General features: G+C 38.9%; 1 protein-coding gene across 1 annotated transcript in view; it reads left to right on the top strand.

Moving 5' to 3' along the window:
• The window catches only part of SULF2 (sulfatase 2), a 148303-nt gene that overhangs the window by 39108 nt on the left and 86332 nt on the right, over positions 1-22863 (top strand). Inside the window, exon 3 of the mRNA XM_042465922.1 lies at positions 3864-4103. Coding sequence (XP_042321856.1) covers positions 3864-4103 — 240 coding nt within the window. The remainder of the gene's footprint in view (positions 1-3863; positions 4104-22863) is intronic.

A 22863-nucleotide genomic window follows, 5' to 3' on the forward strand; every position in this document is an offset into this window, starting at 1 on the left:
CCAAGATCTGCATTTAGTCCATCCTGAAACCCAAGCAAGATAATCAAATTTATTATCCAAGAGCAATAGCTTGCCTTTGGGTTCATGTAAACACAGATAGAAGAGATTGAAGAGTTTTACCAGCATGTTCTCTGCTATATCAGATGACTTTAGCCACTGTCAGAACAAGCTGTTTTCTGCCTGATTTTCAAGGTGAGCCTCAGGCTTGTTTGCCTTTAGTCTGTCCTGCCACATCCTACTGCTGTGCTCTCTTATTTTTTTTGAAATATAAACAAAGGAGGTTTTAATAACAAAAGTGAATGGAATATTAATAATGAAAATTTTAAAATATTATATCACGTCTAGACTGGATAAAATAAATTTTAGGCCAGTATAAAGGATGGAATTAGACATAGGTTGCTTAAGTTTAATACAATTATGCAGGCTAAATTGTTGTATGAACTGTTGCAGTAATATATGGATTGTGTTCTGTGAATTCCAGCAGTTCTTAGGTTTTATGTTCCAAGGAACCTCTCTTTAAAGAGGGTTCAGTAAGTAGATTCTGGAAGATTCTGGAATATAGTATTTTTCTGATTCCTATGTTACAGCCTCTTCCAACCCTTGCTGTTTGGGGTGTTGGGAGTTCTAATCCAGGACATTTAGAAGGTGCTATTCTGATATATCCTTCAGTTCCTGAGAGAGTGCTTTTTCCTGGCTGGGCATTGAGATCTGCCAAGGGAGTTTATCACACGGGAGAAATTTCTCTTAATTTCGAATGAAAGGAAAATGGGGCCAGAATGCATTCACATGAATTCACTAGTTCAGCGAATTTACGTGAATTCGAATTACATTTGAACTGACTTCCCATTGCTCGAAATTGCATGTGATAGTCTATCATGCAATAACGTGAAACCCCATGATTGCATTCGGACTGACTTCCCATTGCCTGAAATTGCATGTGGTAGTCTATCACGCAATAACGTTAAACCCCATTGCATTCAGATTGCCATTGGATTATACTTCCAATTTCCCTTGTCTGATAAACTCCAAGGAATCTCTTCTTTCTACCTGTTGGTCCATATATGAAGATATAAGAGAAGGTATTTTCTGCTGTGCCACTCAGGTTGCAAAATGCCAGCTGCTGGCCTCATTTTAGAGGTCAGATTGATTGATGTTGGCCTCATTTTGATGTCGAATTAAAATGTGGCTCTTCACACAAGCTTTGGTGATAGTGGCTTGATTCTGATTCGCTATGTGTTGTAGTTTTCTGTACATTCTTTTATCTTGTACCATTGTGCACATATGAGCTTTTAGCACAATTTTCAAGTGAAATAGCTTGAAAGTAAGGCAATTTAAAAAAGCATATAGGAGAAGCTGGGGGGTGGGTGGGTTGGAGAGACTGGCAGGCATTCAGGAACTGCAATAGTGGAGTCCAGGGGTAACGTGCAACCCATACACTGTACTTTCCTTATCTCTTCAGTAGTACAGTGGAATCAGCCTATGAAACATTGGAAGCTGTTTCATATCTACTAAAATTATTTTCCCCGTCATCTAGCCCAAAGGTAGTCAATTGCCAGGATCGGGTACAGCATTGGCTTTCCATGGGGTAACCTGCACATGCCATTGGCACATACAATTTTTTTAAAAAAGTTATTTTCTTTTCCTTTAATGTTTTGGCTCCAAAATTGGGGCAGGATTTTGCCATGTTCTCCTCTACCTAGTTTCTTTGGGTCTTGTAGACCCAACGATTCACCCAGAATGTAATCTGGAATGTTAAAAAAAACCATATCACTTTGACCTAATGGCAAAATGGCAAAAGGTGGAATATTAATAAAATAAAATTGATAAAATTACTCTCACATTCATAGGTAGCTTTGGGAGGTCATTGAGGACTTTTTACATTTTTTCCAAATTTGAGTGTGGGCCTCAGAAACACTGTGGCCACACTGAGTGCATTGGCCATACACCTCCCGTACCAGTCTATTCCAATGTTGTTTTCTACTCTGAAAGGCACTGACCTTCATGCTCTCAGTCAGGACTTTTTTCCTGATACTTGCTATTTAATTATTCCTCAAATGGGAAAAAAATGAGCCCTTTACCTAACATTAGGAAGCATTACAATTGGCAGAATCCTCCTGTTCACATGGCTAGTGGTCATGTAGACTTGGGGAATTCTTGGGAATTCTGGGGAATTCTGGGAAATATAGTCCAGGAGAGCTGGTGGTGCAGTGGTTAAATGCCTATACTGCACCCACTCACTCACAAACAACAAGGTTTAATACCAGCCAGGGGCTCAGAGTTGGCTCAGCCTGGCATCCTTCCAAGATTGCTAAAATGAGTACCCAGCTTGATGGGTGCAATAAGCTTACATGTTGTAAACCACTTAGGGAGTGCTTAAGTGCACTTATAAGTGGTATAGAAATATATTTGCTGTTGCTGCTTGATGTCATGTAATGTTATGCTCGTATATAATGAGAGCCAGCATGGCATAGTGTTTTTAATGTTGGACTACGATGCTGGAGATCAGGGTTTAATTCTCTACTTGGTCATGAAACCCACTGACTGACCTTGTGCAAGTAACATGTTCTCAGCCTCAGAGAATGGCAACGGCAAATCTCCTCTGAACAAATCTTGCAAAGAAAACCTGATGATAGGGTCACCTTAGGGTCACCAAAGGTCAGAAATTACTTGAAGGCACACAACAGTAACAACAACATGTAATGCTCACAAGCTCTGATCACATTTCATTCAACCAAGCTTTGGCTGATGTAGGAGATAGGGAGGGACCAGAGGAGAAAGACTAAAAGTTGCTTCAAGTTGCTTTGTTGGAATTTGAATTTCTCCCATTGGATAGAATCATAGAGTTGGAAGAGACCACAAGGAACATCCAATCCCCTGCCATGCAGGAACTCAGAAGTAAAGCATCCCCGACAGGTGGCCATCCAGCCTCTATTTAAAGACCTCCAAGGAAGGAGACTCCACCACTCTCTGAGGGAGTGTGTTCCACTGTCAAACAGCCCTTACTGTCAGGAAGTTCCTCATAATTTTGAGGTAGAATCCCTTTTCGTGTTAGCTTACATCCATTGTTCCAGGTCCTGTTCTCTGAAGCAGCAGAAAACAAGCTTGTTCCCTCCTCAATATGACATCCTTTCAAATATTTAAACAGGGCTATCATATCACCTCTTAACCTTCACTTCTCCAGGCTAAACATCCCCAGTTCCCTGATAGGGCATGGTTTCCAGACCCTTCACCATTTTAGTCACCCTCCTGTGTGGTGCCTCTCCAGGGTGAGGCTATCTCACAGTCTGTGAACTGAGATGTGATGGCCGTAATCTACTACACCTGTTACTCAGTATTCACAATGCAATAGCATTTTGTTCATCTTTAAGAAAAGATTCCTTGGATATTATTTGGAAGTTCTTATAGTTTTTTTTTCCTGCACCATGCTATCTTGTGATTTATTTTTTTAAAAAAAATTATATGCTTTAAAAATATCCTGCAAAATATTAAACTGTAGCTTGGCTGTAGGAGTAACACTACAGCCATGCCTGTGCCAACATGCACATACAATTCCAAATGTTATGATTATATCTGTGATTCCCAGAATGACGAAGTGCTGCAACTGAAAGAAATAATTTATAACAATAATGATAATTGATAGATAAATTAACTACAAAGTTCTTTACCTAGAGATTTAAAAGGAGAAAGTGTGGTTTAATCTTTTACCTCTCCCTTCCCCACTAAAATAGGTATGTTTGCTTTACCACAGTCTTGTGTCTTGTCTGAAGCATGTTGTGAAATTTATAGTACTTCCTTTAATTTAAAAAATCAGAACAATGAGCCTCTCTCTTTCCATTTCTAATGTGATACTCTTTCCTCTTTAGGTTCAATGCAAGTAATGAATAAGACAAGGCGGATCATGGAACAGGGAGGTGCACACTTCATCAATGCCTTTGTGACAACACCAATGTGCTGTCCATCACGTTCCTCTATTCTCACAGGGAAATACGTCCACAATCATAACACTTACACCAACAATGAAAACTGTTCTTCTCCGTCCTGGCAGGCCCAGCATGAAATCCGTACCTTTGCAGTGTACCTCAATAACACAGGTTATAGAACAGGTAAGTCCTATACAACAAGACTATTTCTTTTGTAAGATTTTCTGGCTGTTTTTGCTCCTGTAGCTGGAAAAATGTTATGTACAAAGATTATTACCTATAGCTTATTTATGATTTGGAAATGAACCTGAATTTCATCCATTCAAAGAAGCATAGTTCTGATAAACTCAGTTGATACTGCAAACTGAAAATTTGAAAAATGGTAAAAAATACATTTTTTAGTGTTAAGAAAAATCCTGGACCAACTAGAAATTTCATAGCTTTGGACTTTGTGTAAAATGGTTGTTTTGTGCAGAAAACAGCATTTTCTCCATAGAAAATATCATCTTCTGTGCAGAAAAATAATGTTTCTAGGCAGGAACATTATTTCTTATGTAGAAAATGCTGTTTCCAGAACAGCAAATGCTGTTTTCCACTCAGAAAAAAAAAAAACCCTCATGCAAATTTTGCACAGACTAAAACCCGAATTGAGAACATTCTTCAAAACTGATGTGGTTTTTGAAAACTGCATGATTTTCAGATATTTTCTCACAGCGGGAAGACAATTACTGATATTACTCATTGTTTCCTTTGAGAAGAAACCTAGTGAAGAATTACATCCTTGAATTTTGCAAAGGAATCTTCTAGCACCTTTGAGACTGTGTGGAAGAGGTTGTAGCATAAGGTTTTATAGACTTGGTCTACTTCCTCAGATATAAAAGTACCTGCACCTGCTAGGCTGATTTAAAGGGCTGCCACTGAAGTGGCTTGTTGCCAGCCGCACTCTTAATGCAGTCCAATAGTAGGAGGACTCAAATTTGTTTTACATTACATACTTGCAGCACTTTAATGCCACTCATCTCCATCTTGTGGAATAGAATCATGAGTTGGAAGAGACACTATGGGCTATTAGGTCCAAACACCTGTTCAATGCAGGATTTCCAGCTATAGCATCCCCAGCATGTAGCTGTCCAGTCTCTTTTTCAATACATCCAGACAAGGATACCCTACCACTTCTCTAGGCAATTGGTTTCATTGCTGAACCATGCTCATTACCAAGAAGTTCCTTCTAATGTTCAATCAAATTCTGCCCTCCTGAAACTTAAAACCGTTAGATCTGGTTCTATCCTCTGAGGCTGCAGAGAAGAGGCCTGCCCCCTTCTCTCTCTGGCATCCTTTAAGGTCCTTCAAGAGTGCAATCATGTCATCCCTCAGTCTTGACTTCACCATTTTGAATCAGCCCAGCTTCTTCAACCTCTTCTCATGTGTTTTGTTCTTCATACCTCTTATCATCCTCATTGCTCATCTCTGAACCCACTCTAACTTGTCTGTATTCTTTAAAATGTGTTGCCCAGAACTGAATGCAGTACTCCAAAGACATCTGGACAATGCAGAATATAGCAGGATAATTACTTCCCTTGACTGAGGAATACTGGGATTTGTAGTTTTATAGGACATTTAGAATCCTCTAGGAGGGAGTTCTGAGAGCCAGTGTGGTGTAGTGGCTTAAGTGTTGGAGTACGACTCTGGAGATCAGGGTTCGAATTTCTACTCTGGCATGGAAACCCACTGAGTGACATTGGGCAAGTCAAATGCTCTCAGAGGGAGGCAAAGGCAAACCCCCTCGCCGTAGGTCGCCGTAAGTCCACCGTAAGGTGGTCGTAAGTCCGAAACAACATGGAGGCACCCAGCAGCAACAACATCAGGGAGTTCTAGTCCCCCACTAACTACAACCCAGTGTTCCATAGGATGCAGCCATGACAGTTAGTGTTATCAAACTGCTGAAATTTTTAGTGTCAAGGAAAAGAAAGAATCCAGGTTACTTTGTCATCTCAAAGCTGGTAAGCGGTGGTGTTCAGCCAGACATTTACAAGCAACAGTAAAGATGTTTGCTACAGTTGCCATGATGATGAATGAAATACGGAGGTATGGAAAGGAGAACACTACAGATGTCTAACCAGGAAAGCTTTTCTGTATTGCCAGTTACTGAATAAATCCATTCATTGTAGCTGAATCCCCACTACTACCTTTGATGTGGCGCCATGTGTCCATCTTGAAGGTAGTACAGTACGTTGTAATTAAGATTTCCTGCTATATACTTGGATAACTCATTTGTTTAATCATCAGTGCCCTATAGTAGCACAAGTTGGTATGTTTTCATAATAAGGCTGTTCTTGAATACTATTTTGAAGAGCAATAATTTATTTTATGGTTTACAGAACAATAAAATTGTCCAGCCAGACTGGAGCCTTGAAGTGTTAGATGAATTTAAAGGTTGACTGATATAATGTAATATAATAACAATAATTTTTTGCCTTTTGTGTTGTGGGTACTCTCTGCCCAGATGGGTCAAAACAGGATCATTTCTTCTTTTCTCCTGCTCAGATAAAGCTCTGAATCCATCTGCAGTTGAGGAAGTGTGAACACCCTATTTACTTTGCAGCTGTTTCCTTTTGTTTTATTCCTGAAAACAGTGCTGTATTTGAGCCAACAAAATATGCCATAGGGGAAAAAAATTAACTCCTGATCTTGTTATTACTGCACATCTTGGATAAAGCATCATACCAGTTACAGCTGCCAGACCATTTTAGGTCCAAATTATGAAAAACTATAATGCTTACATTCTTCAGCAGTACCCATTTTGGTTTTCAGCTCTGAATTGGTAACATTGATCAAGATTTTTAAGCACAAAATAAGTTTAATACAGCATGGAAATAAACTAGACATTAAGGTATGTAAATGTAAGCTGTGTAAATTTACAGCGCTTCATAAATAAAGGTTAATAATAATAATAATAATAATAATAATAATAATAATATGTGTTTGAAAACCCATTTTGAGAAGCATTTTGTTTTCAGTATCTTTTTAAAAAGCCCTTACCTGCCAGAACATAACACAGATAATCAGTGACAAATTGTGAATTAATTAGGAACTGATATAGAAGCTCAGTGTTCTTAGTAATTCACATATAAGAAACAATCCAACACTTTAACACAATAATTCACAACCAAAACACTCTTTATCTTAATAGATATATTGAAATACCAGCTTGCTTGTATATATATAAATACCCAAAATAGGGCTTGTAATGTGTAAAAATGGTTATGAGCCATCTGAGTTACTTTTTACTGCCCAGCTCATTTCCATTTTCTTCGTTTACCATAGATGAAGCAAGCACAACTCATTGAAACTGCTTCTTTTTCCTTCCCTGTGATCCCAGTAGATTGCAGAGTACACTTAGGATCTCATTTGGGAATTTAAGTGTGGTCAGAAGCAATCACAGTAATGTGTAATCATTCTGTCAACACCAGTTTAAAGAACATCTTCATAGCCACCAAAAATCAATGGCTCATATCATTGGACTACTGCACTGTGTTTAGTCAGAGTATGAGAAAGTACTCCTTGAATGTATATTTATATCTAGGGTTAACCTTCTCATACACAGGAAAATGGACAAGCCACCTTAGAAGAAACAAACAGAGAGCTATAGTGAATTATAAATTGATAAATTACAACCACCTCACTAGTTTATCCCCCATCTTAAAAGTCTTTAAAGCCAAAATCATGCCCATCATATCATATGTTGCACAACTCTGGGGTCACTTGAAAGTACCTCTTTTGGAGCAGGCACAGAGCTGCTTCCTAAGGAGGATTCTTGGTACAGATAAGAAGACCCCAGCCCATGCAGTGATAGCAGAACTAGGGGCCCATTCAACACAGTGCCAGGTTTTGATAAAAGCTCTCAACCACTGGCTAAAGATTTCCAAATTGGATTTTAGGAGACTCCCTAAACTCTGCTTAGAAGAACAGCTAGTTGGGCCCCCACATTTCTGGGAATGCCAGCTATCTCAACTAATGTACCAGCTAGGCCTCTCTCCTTCTTATCTTCTTTCAGCTGGTCATACAGCTCGGATCACCTTAAAACAAAAGGTCTGGGATATTAGTGCTTAATCAGATATAGCTCTGTTGGCTAGTTGTAAATCTCTAAACTGGTTAGCCGAAAACAAAACTTTTTTAGCTTAGAAAAATACCTTAGGCTGCACCTAATACAGAGCTTTCACTAGAACCAGATTCGAGCAACTGAATTCTATGGTTACAAGAGGATGGTTCCACAAAATACCTTACCTTGAAAGAACATGTATCTGTGGTGCCCCAGCCATCAAGGACATTGTACATATCCTGTTTGACTGTTGTATATACGATAAGAAGAGATCTCACTTTTTACAACCATTTTTGGTTAGAATGACCTACTGGGATCCTAGTGTTAAATTGTCCCATTTTCTTTCTGGAGAGACTTTATATTTAGTCCGTTGTGTTGCAAAATTCATTATAAAAGCTGCCCATCTGAGATCAGTTTATTGTACAAAACGGGGGGGGGGGTGTGTGTGCCACGGTGATGAGTTCATTTAAATATTCCCTTTGATTTCCTCCACTTCCCCTGTTTTAACTTGCCTTACTCTATAATCTATTGTAATATTTTGTATCCTATCAAATTTGCTTTTATCCAATTTTATGTGTTTTAATTTCTTAGTTAACTTTACATGAGTTGTATATCTCGATATTTTGATATCTTGCACTTTAATGTTGATACGGTCAGTTGACTAATCAATAAACTTGTTGTGTATTTGCAGTAGGGCTTAACATATTCTTAGGCTGCATCTGCACTGTAGAAATGATGCAGTATGACATTGCTTTTTGATTGCCATGGCTGAGTATAAGGAATTGTGGGATTTGTACTTTTGTGAAATATTTTGCCTTCTCTGTCAGAAGTCTCTGGTGCCACAACACACAAGTCTCAGAATTCCATAGCACTGAGCCATGGCAGTTAAAGCGGTGTCAAACTGCATTGTTTCTGCAGTGCAGATGCAGCCTTTCTCAATTGCTCTCACTTCAGGTTGCACTGTAGCCAATGAGAAGGGGTAAGAATTGGGGGGCAGAATGCATACATTTAGCATTTAGAGAAGTGAAAGGCTTAAAACTTATCTGATGTTTTGTTGAAGTCAAGATAATAACTACAATTTGTTCTAATAAAGTGCCCCCCCCAACATGCAGGTGTGAGGAGTAACACATTTATATGGGGAAATGGAACATTTGCTCTGCTGTTCTTAGTATGTTCACTTCCTGTGTTTTTCTTCTACTTTATTCTGTTTTACATGTTTTTTTCTTTGCTTTTTTTTTTTAAGGCATCTGTCACCTTTTCATATTCTGGGGATTCAGGAGCCTAAGGCTGTAGTGTAATAGTCTCTTCTCCTCTCCAGTCTCAAAAAAATGAATATACCGTATATACTTGACTATAACCCGTGGATAAGTCGAGGGTAAAACCTAGGGGCATGTAACAAAGGATCTAAAGGATGAAGCAAAGGAAAACAATGACAAAGAGCTTCCAAAAATCCAGCAGACATAACTACTTGTGCTTACACTAATGGCAGGATGGATGAGAAAATAGACTGGGGTCAGTGCTTCCAGGACAGATTATACCCTTGCCTTTTACCAGGAGATGGTTCCTCCTTTTCAAATAAAAGTTAAAGTACAGTATTTACATTGACCCATGGATAAGTCGATCCAGTTTTTTGGGGTCAATTTTTTAACTAAAATTTCTAGATTTATACATGAGTATATGCAGTAATGACATGGTGAACCCGTATGTATCTAAGCGGTAATATTATGTTCTGAGTCTTATAAATATAAGAATAGCCATGCTGTAACATACCAAAGACCTATGTAGCCCTATATTTTATTTACACAGCTACCTAGCAATTGTTATACTGTCTCTACTATCAGTCATGGCTAATAGGCACTGACAGACCTGTCCTCCATCACTACTGACTATGCTAGCTATGCCTAGCATGGCAAAGCTGCAGATACTCATAACACAACCAGAAATGAACAGAAGATCACTTTCTTTGGTAAAACAAAACAAATCTACTTCCAGTTTTTAAAAGACTAGCCTTAGGCGGGGAACCTTGTTTTAGAGAATTGTGTCCTCTAGAGATGCAGTTCTCCAATTTCTCTGGGAAAAGATTCATGTGAGAAAAAAAATCCCCTTCTAAAGTGTTTCCATGGTAGTTTGTGTGTGTGTGATTTCGTCTCTGCCCAAGAGTATAAGAGTTATGTCTCAATAAAACTGTATGGTAAATTGGTTTTGTTGTCCGTTCTATCAGTCATGCTTTATTCTTGTTAGCCATTCTTAATTCTGGGAGGGAGAATTCTCAATAGCAGGCTGTGGAAAACACTCAAGGATTGTATGAGAATCTAGCAGCCTTCCAGTTGTCTCTCACCCCCTGCTCCACTGAAGTCAAAAAAGTATTTAATAAATAAATAAATAAGATGGAGCCATGTTAAAGAAAATGTATTCTAAATTAAGGAAAGATTAGAAGCTGCAGAGTTATTCAATAAGTAATCTGAAATGTAAGATAAAAGTTGAATATGACTAGTTTTTAATTGGTTCTTGCTTAATAATTTCCCATTATGGATTAATGACTGCAGTTTCATAATTAATTAACATATGTCCAGTATCTTCTTTTCATTTAGTGTATGTGTTGTAAGCTATTGCTAGGTAGATATTCCAAAACTGCTGTAAATATTAAGGTTCTGGCGAAGGTTCAGGCTGGCTAAAAGAGTAAAGAAAAATGAGTGAGAATTACACTGTTACCTTTACTCATGCATTCTGAGGCTTTGAGCAGAATCCTATTAATGGCTGATGTACATCTAAGTGTGACTTACATGTATATACAGTCATCCCTTCTCACTGGAGAGCAAGAGGGGAGGGTCAAAATGGTGTGCGTGCCTGAGGTGCTCACGCAGGAGCGCACTGCCACTGAAACCAATGGCAACTCCAATATTGGCATTTTTCTGGAATCACGGTGTGTGTGTGTGTGTGTGTGTGTGTGTGTGTGTGTGTGTGTGTGTGTGTGTGTGTGGAACAGATCCCCCACAAATCGTGAGGGACAACTATATGTCTTTTTTTAAACTTGGTGCAGGGCACTGTTCTGTTGCATCCTATGCAAAACCTTCTGCTCCACAATTGGACTAGATGGCCCTGGTAGCCTCTTCCAACTCTTTGATTCTGATGTGGCATCCTCAAAGCCCTAAAATTTTACACTCTCAGATCCACTCTTGTCATTATACCTGTATGAAACACATTAAGACTGAAGACTTGAAGGTAGAGTTTCTTCTCATGTGCAAACTCATCCTTCCCTTGCCTTCAGGAAACAGGTTTTGCAGGTTGCTTTATTATATAGCCAGCTTTTGCAGGTTTATCTAGTAAATCACCAGTAGCAAGTAAATAAAATAAAAGAGTTCTCTGCAGAAATTATGCTTCTGGCTTTTAAAGAATGAATGCAGAAGGGCTGCAAATGCTGTGGCCATGCCAGCTGTGTCCTCAGACCCTCATATTTTAGGTGGAGTCTTTAAAAGATGGAGTTGTATATTGGTAGTCTCCCCCACCCCACAGAGCCAGCCTCTGTGATTGGGATGGAGATAGCTACCTACTCTCAGCTAAAAGTACATAAGTTCCCCTTTGTATATCCCAGCTCCAGGAACACTTATGTAGGGATGGAGCCAACATGTACAGTCTTGTCCTCTAATCAATCTATTATCTTAACCAAATTTCTAACAGGATCTCATTTTAACAGCCATCAATGTTATTGATGTTATTATTATTATTATTTTATTTTCACATCTGTACACCACTTTTAGTGTGACAAATGTGCTTGGGTGTGATTCTGTTTTATCCTTACAGTCACTTTGCTAAATTCTCAGATTTAGAGATAGTCAATGGCTTATGGACACACAAGATCTTCAGGGTTTCAACCTGAGTTTCCCCAGTGCAAGTCACAAAGTATACCATGCTACCTTATTGAGTATCATATGTTTCCCCATGTTGAATATTTTTGAAAAATCACATTCATATTTCAACATCAGGTCATAATAGTAAAGACATTTGAATGAACTTGTGTATGCACTGTTGTTTTTAGCCATGTCTCCTAGATGTTTTTATCACCATGGGTAGATTTTTTTTGTGGCCAGTTTTGTGGCTAGATCCTACTAGCAAGGAAGTGCTTCTCCTTTCATATGTTAACTTGCAGATTTCCCAACTCTTTCCATCCATCCCCACCTAGTCCCACCCCAGCGGATGTTTGCAGATGTATTTAGTCTGCTTTGAAGGATCATCATCCTAACCTATTCTTTTATTTGCTCTGTGTCATTACTTTCCAGGCAGCAATGACAACTGTGGCTTCAAAATATCTGGCATACCATCACTGGAAAAATTATGTATGTGTGTGTGGTCAGGTGAACCTGCATGAACTGAGTTCTTGATACATGGTTTGAAATATGTAGGAGTACATTATCATAATGTGTCAACTGCATTTCAACTGATTGTGTGTATGGGGAGGGGACTGATTGACTGACTGATGGAGAGACACAGAAAGTGTGTGTGTGTGTGTGTGTGTGTGTGTGTGTGTGTGTGTGTGTGACTGTTGCAGTCATAGAAAACAAAGTTTGCAGCTGCTGTGTATTGAACATAATCTGGTAAGACAGATCTTGGAATGGGCTTTGTTGTCAACTGTCATCTAATTGTTTAAATACAGGAGAAGCTGGCTGAACACTCTCTTTGTCTCTCTGTTTTTGAACCCTTGGAGGCTGTGGAAAGTTTCCCCAGGGCTCTTTCTGTATGAATTTGACTACTGTACTGTCTGGAAAATACTGGTGTTGTAAGAGGTAACCAAATATTAAGGCTTTGTTGTTGCATCTGCATATCTGCTTCATACAGACAGTGAGGAGTTGTTCCAATGTGCCAGCCAACCCTACCCTTAAAGGGAGTTTCTTGTCTTTGCTTTTATTACATGCTGTGGGAAGTTGGGCAGGAAGGCAATGTATGTAAACATGTCAAGTTAAATGAAGGATTAGTCTGTGGAAGATCGGCCACTTGCATGCTGAATCATTGCTACATAAAAGAGTGGCCAATGAAGCTCTTTGGATCAAGAGCATTTGGTGAAAAGAATGGAAGAGAAAACAAAGGCCTATTGCACTGTGGATTTCTTGGTGTCAAAAAACTGACTTTGCTAAAGGTTCCTTGTATAAACATTTACAGAAAGAATTTTCCATGTTTTTTTTTTTTCCATAGTTGGGTGCATCTTCTTCCTGGAAAGAGCACTTAAAGTGAAAAATGTGATTAGGCAAGATAGAGGTGAACTAGTAATGCCTCATTTCCTGCACATTTTAAAGGAAACATGTTCTTGCTATTTATTTTGGTTGGGGCTGAACTGAAATCCCACCTTCTAAGTTTGCTGCCCACTATGCAGAGAGTGGATAAATTGACTTTTTAGACTACAACTGTAGGAAATCTCTAGACAGCATATCAGCCAAGCTGGCCGGAGATTATGGGAATGGTAGTCCAAATGATATTCCAAATAGTTTTTCAAGTGTGTTTTGCATACTGAAACACTGAGATGCATTTTGGAGTTTTGTTTGCAAACTGTAGTCATTTACTAGTAGAACTGTTATTCATTGTTGCTGGCTCTTCCATTCCTTTCCCTCTGCATACAGAAACCATTGCTTCAAAAGTTTTGCCATTATTCTTGCTTCTATCTTGAATACAAATAAGAGGTATGGCAAACTTTGAAAGTAGTGTATCCTGTTTGTAGGGGTGGGGATTGAACCCCCCCTCCCCCGGTCCACCACAGTTTCCCATCCCTGACCTGAGCTATAGATTTGCCTATTGAAATGGAAATACACTTAGCAGTGCACTTAGCAGGACTGATGAGAAAGCAGTAGTTTTGATACAATTTTCAGCAGTTTCAAAAAGTGTAGTCTTTCTCAGTGACTGTTATGAAAGAAACATTGTTTCTATTCTGCATTGTCTTTATTTGTCTGCCAAATTTGACAAACTGCAAAGCAATATGATGTCATTGTTTTTACTGCACAATGTGATTGGTCAAGATTGCTGTGTAACTGGTGCAGGGAGCATTGTTTTTTACTGTTTACTTTATTTGCCATCACTAATGTCATTTTGTAGCAAAGTGTGGCCATACAGGATTGTGATAGCATTCTGTCTTTACTCCCTAATGTGTTGGGACCATGGGCTGAAATCTAATTGGTAGCCACAACTAGACTAAGACCCACTGAATCAATGGAAGTTATATTAAGTGTTGACTTTACTGTCCTTGGAACTAACAGGTGGCTTTAGTCCACTTTCATGAGTATTCCAGGAAGGAGATTAGCAAACAAGATGAACCCCCCCCCCCAAAAAAAAAAATCAGTAGAGGTGCAGTAGATAGAGGGTATAATAGCAACAAGTAGAGAGGTTTTGCAATGTTCAGCACCAAATTTTTGTGTGTGTGCATGTGTATGTATGTATTATGTGTGTGCCTTCGTGTTGGCTGTCGATTTATGGTGACCTCATGAATTTCATAGGGTTTTCTTAGGCAATGACTATTCAGAGGTGTTTTTGCCAGTTCCTTCCTCTGAAATATAGCCTACATCACCTAGTATTTGTTGGCCATCTCCCATCTAAGTACTAGCCAGAGATGACCTTGCTTAACTTCCAAGATCAGAAAGGATCTGAGGCTTGTAGGGTACAGGATAGTATATTTGCATGAATTGCTTGCCATATCTTGAATCAACAGAGAGCAATATAACCATGTCTGTTCCATCATCATCATCTATGTATATAATCAGTGTAAAGAATCATTTTAATATCCAATTGATATGCCATGAATTCATAAGAATGCTCAATGTGGTTTAAAATAAAATCACTTAAAAGCCACCGCACAAAGTGGTGCTGTTTTGCCTGTAAAGTATTCTTCAGCAAAACACATATTTTAAGTTCACCAACAGTTGTTACTGTGCTCTGCAAGAATAGATAATATGGGAATAAGTATGTTGTAATTTTTTGTAAATAAGTAGCTGCTTGTATAGGGAAGGAAATTGCTCAAAGTCAAACAGAAAAAGGGCAAACAACGGAAACATATTATCTAAGATTGCAAAATAAGTCAGAGCCAAGAATAGGGACTCTAGTCTCTGAGTCACATTTCGGTGTGCTGAGTTTTAACCACTAAAAGCAGATCAGTTTCTTCTGGGGCTTCTCAGTTTATGCTGAAGGCACTGTGTGTGTGTGTGTGTGTGTGCGCACACGCATGCGAGCATCTTCAAGTTGCCTATTTAATTACTGCAATGCCATGCATTTTGTAGAATTTTCTTAGGCAAAGAATACTCAGAGGTGGTTTTACCAGTTCCTTCCTCTGAAATATAGCCTACAACACCTGGTATTCATTGGCAGTCTCCCCTCCAAGTACAAACTAGAGCTGACCTTGCTTAGTTTCTAAGATCAAATGGGCTCTCCTGCCTTTAGGGTATTTAGGCCTACGCTGTATGTGTTATACCAGAGTTAAAAGAAGGCCTGAGTTCTACATTAAGAGTTAAGAAAAAGATGTTTTTATTCTGTAGCAAAAGTCTTAGAATGACAATGGCTGTGATAACTAAGTAGTTTCAGAAAATTGCTGTAATGGAAAACACTTAATAAAGATATTTACTTCTGTCTTTTTAAATTATTGTAACCTGTTTTGAATCCCATTGTGGGAGAAAGGTGAGTATATAAATCCTTGATGATGATGATGTGTGCTGCATCAGAATTGTGCTAAAAGGTGGTGAAGAAGGCTGACCTATGTGGCTCCTTTCCTGGGAGTGCTAAGGGAAAGTGGGATCCAGTGCATATAGCAGGCTTGTCAATAAGGGGTGCAGACCACAGCGGATGACACTTCAAGAGGGGCTGACACCCAGTCGGGCCCACTGTGACTGCAGGTGGGGATAGAGTGCTCCTGCCACCTGGCAGCCCTTTCAGGTCTAACAAAGCTGCTGACCATCTGCAAAAAGGAGATGATGGTGGTGGTGGTGGTACCACAGACCCCTCCTCTTTTTGCCAACATTCCCTCCCTGCCCCTCCTCCAGTCTGGCTGCCAGGCAGAAGGACCAACATGCCATTGTCACCTCATTTTTGTGTTTCTCAGATGCCTTGGACTCTTGGCCAAGAAAACCCAAAGCAGTGGTGAAGCATGAGGCAGTGGAGCTGGGAAGCCATTTGCATGTGAGGAGGAGGTGGTGAAAGAATCTGCCAGACCAAAGAAGCTCCCTGACACTGCCACCTCCAATTTTTGCTTCTCTGTTACTTTAGGCTCTCTTAACCTTGGCCAAGGCTATGGTAGTGGTAAAGCACAAGGCATTTGGAACTGGTTGCAGCTGAGGACCACAGAATCGTAGAGTTGCAAGAGACCTCAAGGACCATCCAGTCCAACCTCCTGTCATGATGAATACACAAAGTATCCCTGACAGATCGCCATCCAGCCTCTACTTAAAAACCTCCAAAGAAGGAGACTCTGAGGCTGCATATCCTACTGTCAAACAGCTCTTACTGTCAGGAAGTTCTTCCTAATGTTGAGGTGGAATCTTTTTTCCTGCAGTTTGAATCCATTGCTCTGGGTCCTGTTCTCTGGAGCTGCAGAAAATAAAGTTGCTCCATCTTCAATATGGCATCCCTTCAAATACTTAAACAGGGCTATCATATCACCTCTTAACCTTCTCCAGGCTAAACATCCCAAAGCCTCTCTTCATAGCACATGGTTTCCAGAACTTTCACAGTTTTGGTTGTCCTTCTCTGGACACGCTCCAGCTTGTTAATATCCTTTTTGAATTGTAGTGCGCAGATGGATGTGCTGGGGGAAGTGGCTGCCTGGCGGTGGCAGAAGCACCTCGAACCTGCCAATGGCACAGCAGACAGAGGGGGGCAGCTGGGGAGGCGTCAGGCACCTTGGGAGGGATGAAGAGGGCAGAAAGGCAGGCAGGCAAGGGAGGGCAGGCAGTGAGCATCCTTTCCTGCCTGATGACGCTGTAGAATAGTTCCTCTTTTTTTATGTAGCCAGTGCAGCAGTTTTGTATTTTTCCCCCTTGGTGTTATCCTTCACTGTCTCTGAACTACTGTTCACACATTTCCTGGGCATACTCTTTATTCTTTTCAATCATTATTTATTCATTTTTTTCCAGTGTTTTACAATAATTAACAGAACCTGCTAATAGTCTTTTTATGAGGGAAAATGCATGTTAAGACCCATGAGAGAGGCCCTTCTGAAGTTATTATTCCCCATAAAGACAAATTTACCAGGAAATAACTTTTTCCGGTGCCACTCCTAAATTGTGGGATGTGCTCACTCCAGATTGAACAATTGTCCCACATATGTTTGGCTTTCAGAAAAGTTGATCAGTTGTTGTTTGTTGTCTTGGCTTCCAGGGAGAGTTCAGGCTTGATCTCTTCTAGGATTTATTTGTTTGTCATTTTGGCTGTCCATGATCCTCAGCACTCTTCTGCAGCACTACATCTCGAATGAATTAATTTTCCTTCTGCCTGCTATCTTCACTGTTCAGCTCTCACATCCATACATGGTTGATCCAAGGAATAGGAAATCTTTTAACTATTTTGATTTTTTCATTATCTAGGTTGAATTTATGTAGATCCGCTGTGGCCGTCATTTTTGTTTTCTTTATGTTCCAAAGTAAGCCTGCCTTTGCACTTTGTTCTTTTACCTTCCTTAGTAATTGTTCCAAGTCTATGATGCTTTCTGCTAGTGGTATGGTTTCATCTGCATATCTTTATTCAGACATAGATAAAAATTCATTCACTGTATTGATTTGACTGTTTTCTTATTTGTTATTTCTCTCCCCCCCCCCCTTTTTTTTTTTTTTTTTACTGTTTTACTTTAGATTTTGTGGGCACTGCTCAGTACATTTTTGGCCAAAAGAATGGACTAAAGATGTAATTAAAAATTAAAATGCATAGGAATAAATTGATGAACCCCTCTATGACATGCTAATAAAACAAATTTCCAGAAACTCAGATAAAAGGAAATCAATAATGCTGTGTAATGAGAAACCACCACCAAGAATAGGGAAATAATATATCATCTTGCCTTATCTCTAACAGTAAAGTGCTTAATAAAGCCTGGACTTTTGTCTAGTGTGTTACGATAAATTGTTTGACCTATACAAAACTGTTGAATGGAACTAGCCAAGCTTGTCCCACTGGAAAATATCAATAGTAGGTTTTAATAGCCTCCATGTGCTCAAAAAGAAATGGTTCACACACAAAAAAAAATCTATTTGAACAAAAACAGTTTTTTAAAAAAAGGCCATAAATATGAAAAATCTTGTGGTAGTTGATAATTTTTGGTGGGTTGTCTCAATATCTCATGGCATCTTTTTGCATCCAGGACAAGAGTTCTTAGCATCTTTGTATACCACAAATGATCAGTTTTGATAGATTTTGCACAGTTTCTACCTTACATGCCTCAATATGTTGTTGTTTATTGTTGTTGTCTCTGTTTTTTCCCCATTTCTGCTCAAGGCTTGAGGCAGGGGTACGGCTTGTTAAAATACAAAATACAATTAAAAACACATAAATTCACTGTTAAACTACAATACTATACAAAACCATTAAAATACATTCATAAGAGTTAATATACAAATTAAAAAGTCATGATTTAAAATTTACTGGATAGGCCAGCCAGAAGAGATGTGTCATGGATGCAACGCCCTGAATTAAAGTCTGGGGGTGTTTTTTTTTACATGAGATAGTAAAGTCATTTTGATATTGGGATTATGAAGTTTTATGCTGAATTTAATCAGCAAGTATTTAGGACATCTGCACTCCTGGATTTTTCAATTGTCAAATGTTTTAAGGGAAGCAGACACCAAAGAAATTAGCAGAGATCATTTACCTACCTGAGTATTCTCCCTTGCTGCTTCTGATGCTTGAATTTCCTCAAAGAACACCTATGTGGAACCATCTTTCTATTTATCCAAAGATCACTTCTTCTGAAATGCCTTTTGTGCATGCCCTTAGTAGAATTAACCTGTATATTAAATATTAGATTTAAGTCCATGCTGAATTTTCCCAGGAATATCCAGTACAACGTGTGCCAAATGCTTATACCATTACCCTGTGGATTTCCATACTCTGTTTTATATCAGTAGGTGTTGCTGTTAGGGAAATTAGAATATGAGCTGGGAACAGCTACTTGGGTGTGTGTGCAAAATGACAACATCATCCTCCCAAATAAGAATTCTGGCCTCCAACAATTTTTATTTCTATCCCCAAATTTCTAGCATTGCATTAACTTATATCATTAGTTGTGCATTTAGAAATACAGCTTTAGGCATTGAAAGAACAGTTCCCAAGGAAATGTAAAGACAAAAAATAGAAATGTTCTAGGTGTGAACAATTTTCAGTGTTCCACTCGATGCAGTGCTAGAAATTTGGGGAGGGAAGGAAAAATTATCAGTGCAGGGAAGAATTCTTATTTCGAGGGCAATTCTTTCATTGCTTGGGTTAATTCATTGCTCCTGTAGTCCTGTGAATTTGATTAACCTGAAAGGTGGTGACCTTTTTAAGGAAGGAACTGGCAAAACTACATCTGAGTATTCCTTGCCTAAGAGTATCATATGAAATTAATGGGGTCCAGTGAGTCAAACTCTGGTTTTAGGCCCACACCCTATCCATTTACAGAATGATGTCTGAACAAGATTATTTGGGGTTACTATAATTACATTTGTATCTTTTTTCTCATCTGGGTAGGTACTGAACTGATCCAGAGCTACTTAATTTCTACACTGCAGATCTTGTGGTGTGCCTTTCAGAGCATGCTATGGAACTATTCCATGTGTAACTGTGCTTGTTCACATATACGCCTGTGCTGTTGCTTCCTCCCATCTCACTTCACTCTGTGAAAGCATAATCTGTAAAGTCCTCAAAGCAGAAGCCTGGGTCTTTTGTCCTGTAAAGTACAGGGGCATTGATTGCACAATAGAAATAACAGATAGTCACAATGAGATTATTTGGACTTTCCCTCCCGCCCCTTCACATTCCAAACTGAATGTATCCATAGCCAAAAAATCAGTACAAACATTTAATGCTCCCTTGTGCTATACCACAAACCATTATATGTCTGTCTTATTTTTCTACCTCCTTTTAACCCCCCCCCCCAATATATCTCTGTTTAGTGTATTTTTAAATTATCTAAAAGCCACACACACACAGCACCTGCATTTAAAGAATATTGCTTTCTCATATTGATCTATCATTTCAGGCAAGCAGAAGTGATCCTTCATTTGGTATTTACTTAAAAAATGGAAAGCAGGGAATTCACATAACGAAACCTTCAAAACAGCAGAGACATAAGCAGAGTATTTGCACATTTGTCAAAAGGCTTTCTACACACTGTTTGATTTTGATCTTCGGGAAGCCACATTGCTTACAAAAATGAAAAGCCATATCAGATTATTGAATGAATGTCTTTTCAAAAGGGTAATATACATTCCTGTAAGCAAGTATGAGCAATTCATAAAAGCCAGAGTATACTCCAATTATGGTACGTGTGGCATTTGCTGCATTTTCAGTTTTGCTCATTTTCTGTCATTAGCATTCAGAACTGCTGTTTTACATTCTAATAAAAGAGCCACCCTGCATGTTGTAGTCTTCCCAAGTTGAAATTCCCACCTGGTCATAAGGCTCACTTCAGAGCGATTTCCTCTTAGCCTATCCTTCCTTACTGGGTTACTGTAAAAATAAAAATGGGAAGGGGAACCATTTACCATGACATTATGGAGGGAAAACTGCATAAAATTATTAGTAAATAATTGTACTTTACATGTAATAATATGATCCCTTTGCCAGACTTTGTATGTTGTTTACAAAACACAGTTGTGGAGTCAGTGATCTGTAAGGAGGAGGAGTTTTTGCACTTTCACTGAATATTACAATTCTGTTCTTGGCTCAAAAAAGCAATACCCAGATGAATATAAAATATATTTAATGTTAAAACATAAAAAATCATTGGATGTGTATATTAAAATTGTATTTTATGGGAAAATGCATACAAAAATACATTTAAATATTCAGTACACTAGAGTGAAAATTTTATGTAGTTTTCAAAATTTCTGATGAATGGAGAATGAAGAAATAATGGTGTTATAGATGAACACATGTGAAACTCACACAAGTAGGCAACAGATATTTATATTCCATTTTTCTGTGGCTTACAAAATACAAAAATAACTTGTAAGACCTCGTGTAGAATTATAAAATGGTGACTTTAGAGTAAAAAAAACCTTTTTAAAAGCAGAAAATCTTTTAAGTGCAGCAGAGTATTAAAAGTATTAAAAGTTCATTTGAACAAGTAGGTGTTCAGACCTTGAGTCTACATTTCCTCAGAAACATCAGACATCAATGGAGACAGGACTTGCAGGTTGAAATATCAGTATCTTTTGGTTAGCAAGGATGTTAACCATATTATGTGCCAACCCTCTTGGTATTTCAGTTTCTCTCTGAGGTTAGCTGAAATCTTCCCAGTAGCTGGAAAGGGAATGGATCTTTCCACCAGTTGTGTATTTTTTAAGCTCTTCCTACAGTTTGGAAAATCATATTTTAAAAGTAGCGTGTTGTATAGCTGGTGTAAAGCCTCCTCAAAAGTGCATTATCACTGCAGCAGTTTACTGCATACCGTAGAGCTGTGGACAAGTCTACATAGGGACAACCCAATGCAGCATCCAAACATGAATCTAGGAACACAAGAGACACTGTAGACTGGGTCAGCCAGAAAAATCAGCAGTAGCAGAACATATTATAAACCATCCTGGGCATAAAATACTATTTGAAAGCACTGACATTCTGGACCATGCTAACAGCTATCAGGCCAGAATGCACAGGGAAGCCACTGAAATCCACAAACACCTCGACAACTTCAACAAGAAAGGAGAAACCCTTAAAATAAACAAAGTTTGGCTACCAGTCCTGAAAAACACCAAAACCAAAACCCAGCAAGTGCAAATGAAAACCACCCAGGGTGAAGGGGGTTTCCCAGCAGACAATGGATCACTAATTAAATAGACACCCTGAGGCCTTCCCAGTCAACAGCAGACCAGCACATGTAAATCACTTCCTCTGAACCAAGGATCACACAGTATGTGTGTGTATCCCCCAGTCACTCCCATACCAGCATTCTCTGAAGATGCCAACCACAGATACTGGCGAAATGTCAGATATAAACTCCTCCAGATCACAGCCACACAGCCCAAAAAACTGTACAAATCACTATGGATTCTGATGGTGAAAACCTTCAACTTCACATTGTATTATCGCTGTTAGTAAAAGCATGGGATGCAATTATTTCTGTTGCCAATTTTCATTCCCCCCCTCCTCTTCCTTTTTTAAAAAAGTGAAAATTAAAAATTTGAAATTTAAAATATATGGGTTGGTATTGTTAAATGAATGTCAGTAAATGTACCTCTTTCCTTGTTCCCTCCCTTATCCATCTCCCTGATTGTGTCAACATGACAAGCTTGTTCAGTCTCTTTATACAAAAATGTAGCTACATGGCAAGTAATTACAGTGATCCAATAAAGGGAGAGGCGGGATACAAATTAATATTATTATTATTAAAATTTAAGGAATCATAGAGTTGGAAGAGACCACAAGGGCCATCCAGTTCAACCCCCCTGCCATGCAGGAAATCACAATCAAAGCATCCCCCACAGATGGCCATCCAGCCTCTGCTTAAAGACCTCCAAAGAAGAAGACTCCACTACACTCCAAGGAAGTGTGTTCCACTGTTGAACAGCTCTTAATGTCAGGAAGTTCCTCCTAATGTTATGGTGAAATCTCTTTTCTTGTAGCTTGCATCCATTGTTCTGTGTTCTAGTCTCTGGAGCAGCCGAAAACAAGCTTGCTCTATCCACAATG

Source organism: Sceloporus undulatus, chromosome 4 (assembly GCF_019175285.1).
Source record: "Sceloporus undulatus isolate JIND9_A2432 ecotype Alabama chromosome 4, SceUnd_v1.1, whole genome shotgun sequence".
NCBI classification, from domain to species: Eukaryota; Metazoa; Chordata; class Lepidosauria; order Squamata; family Phrynosomatidae; genus Sceloporus; species Sceloporus undulatus.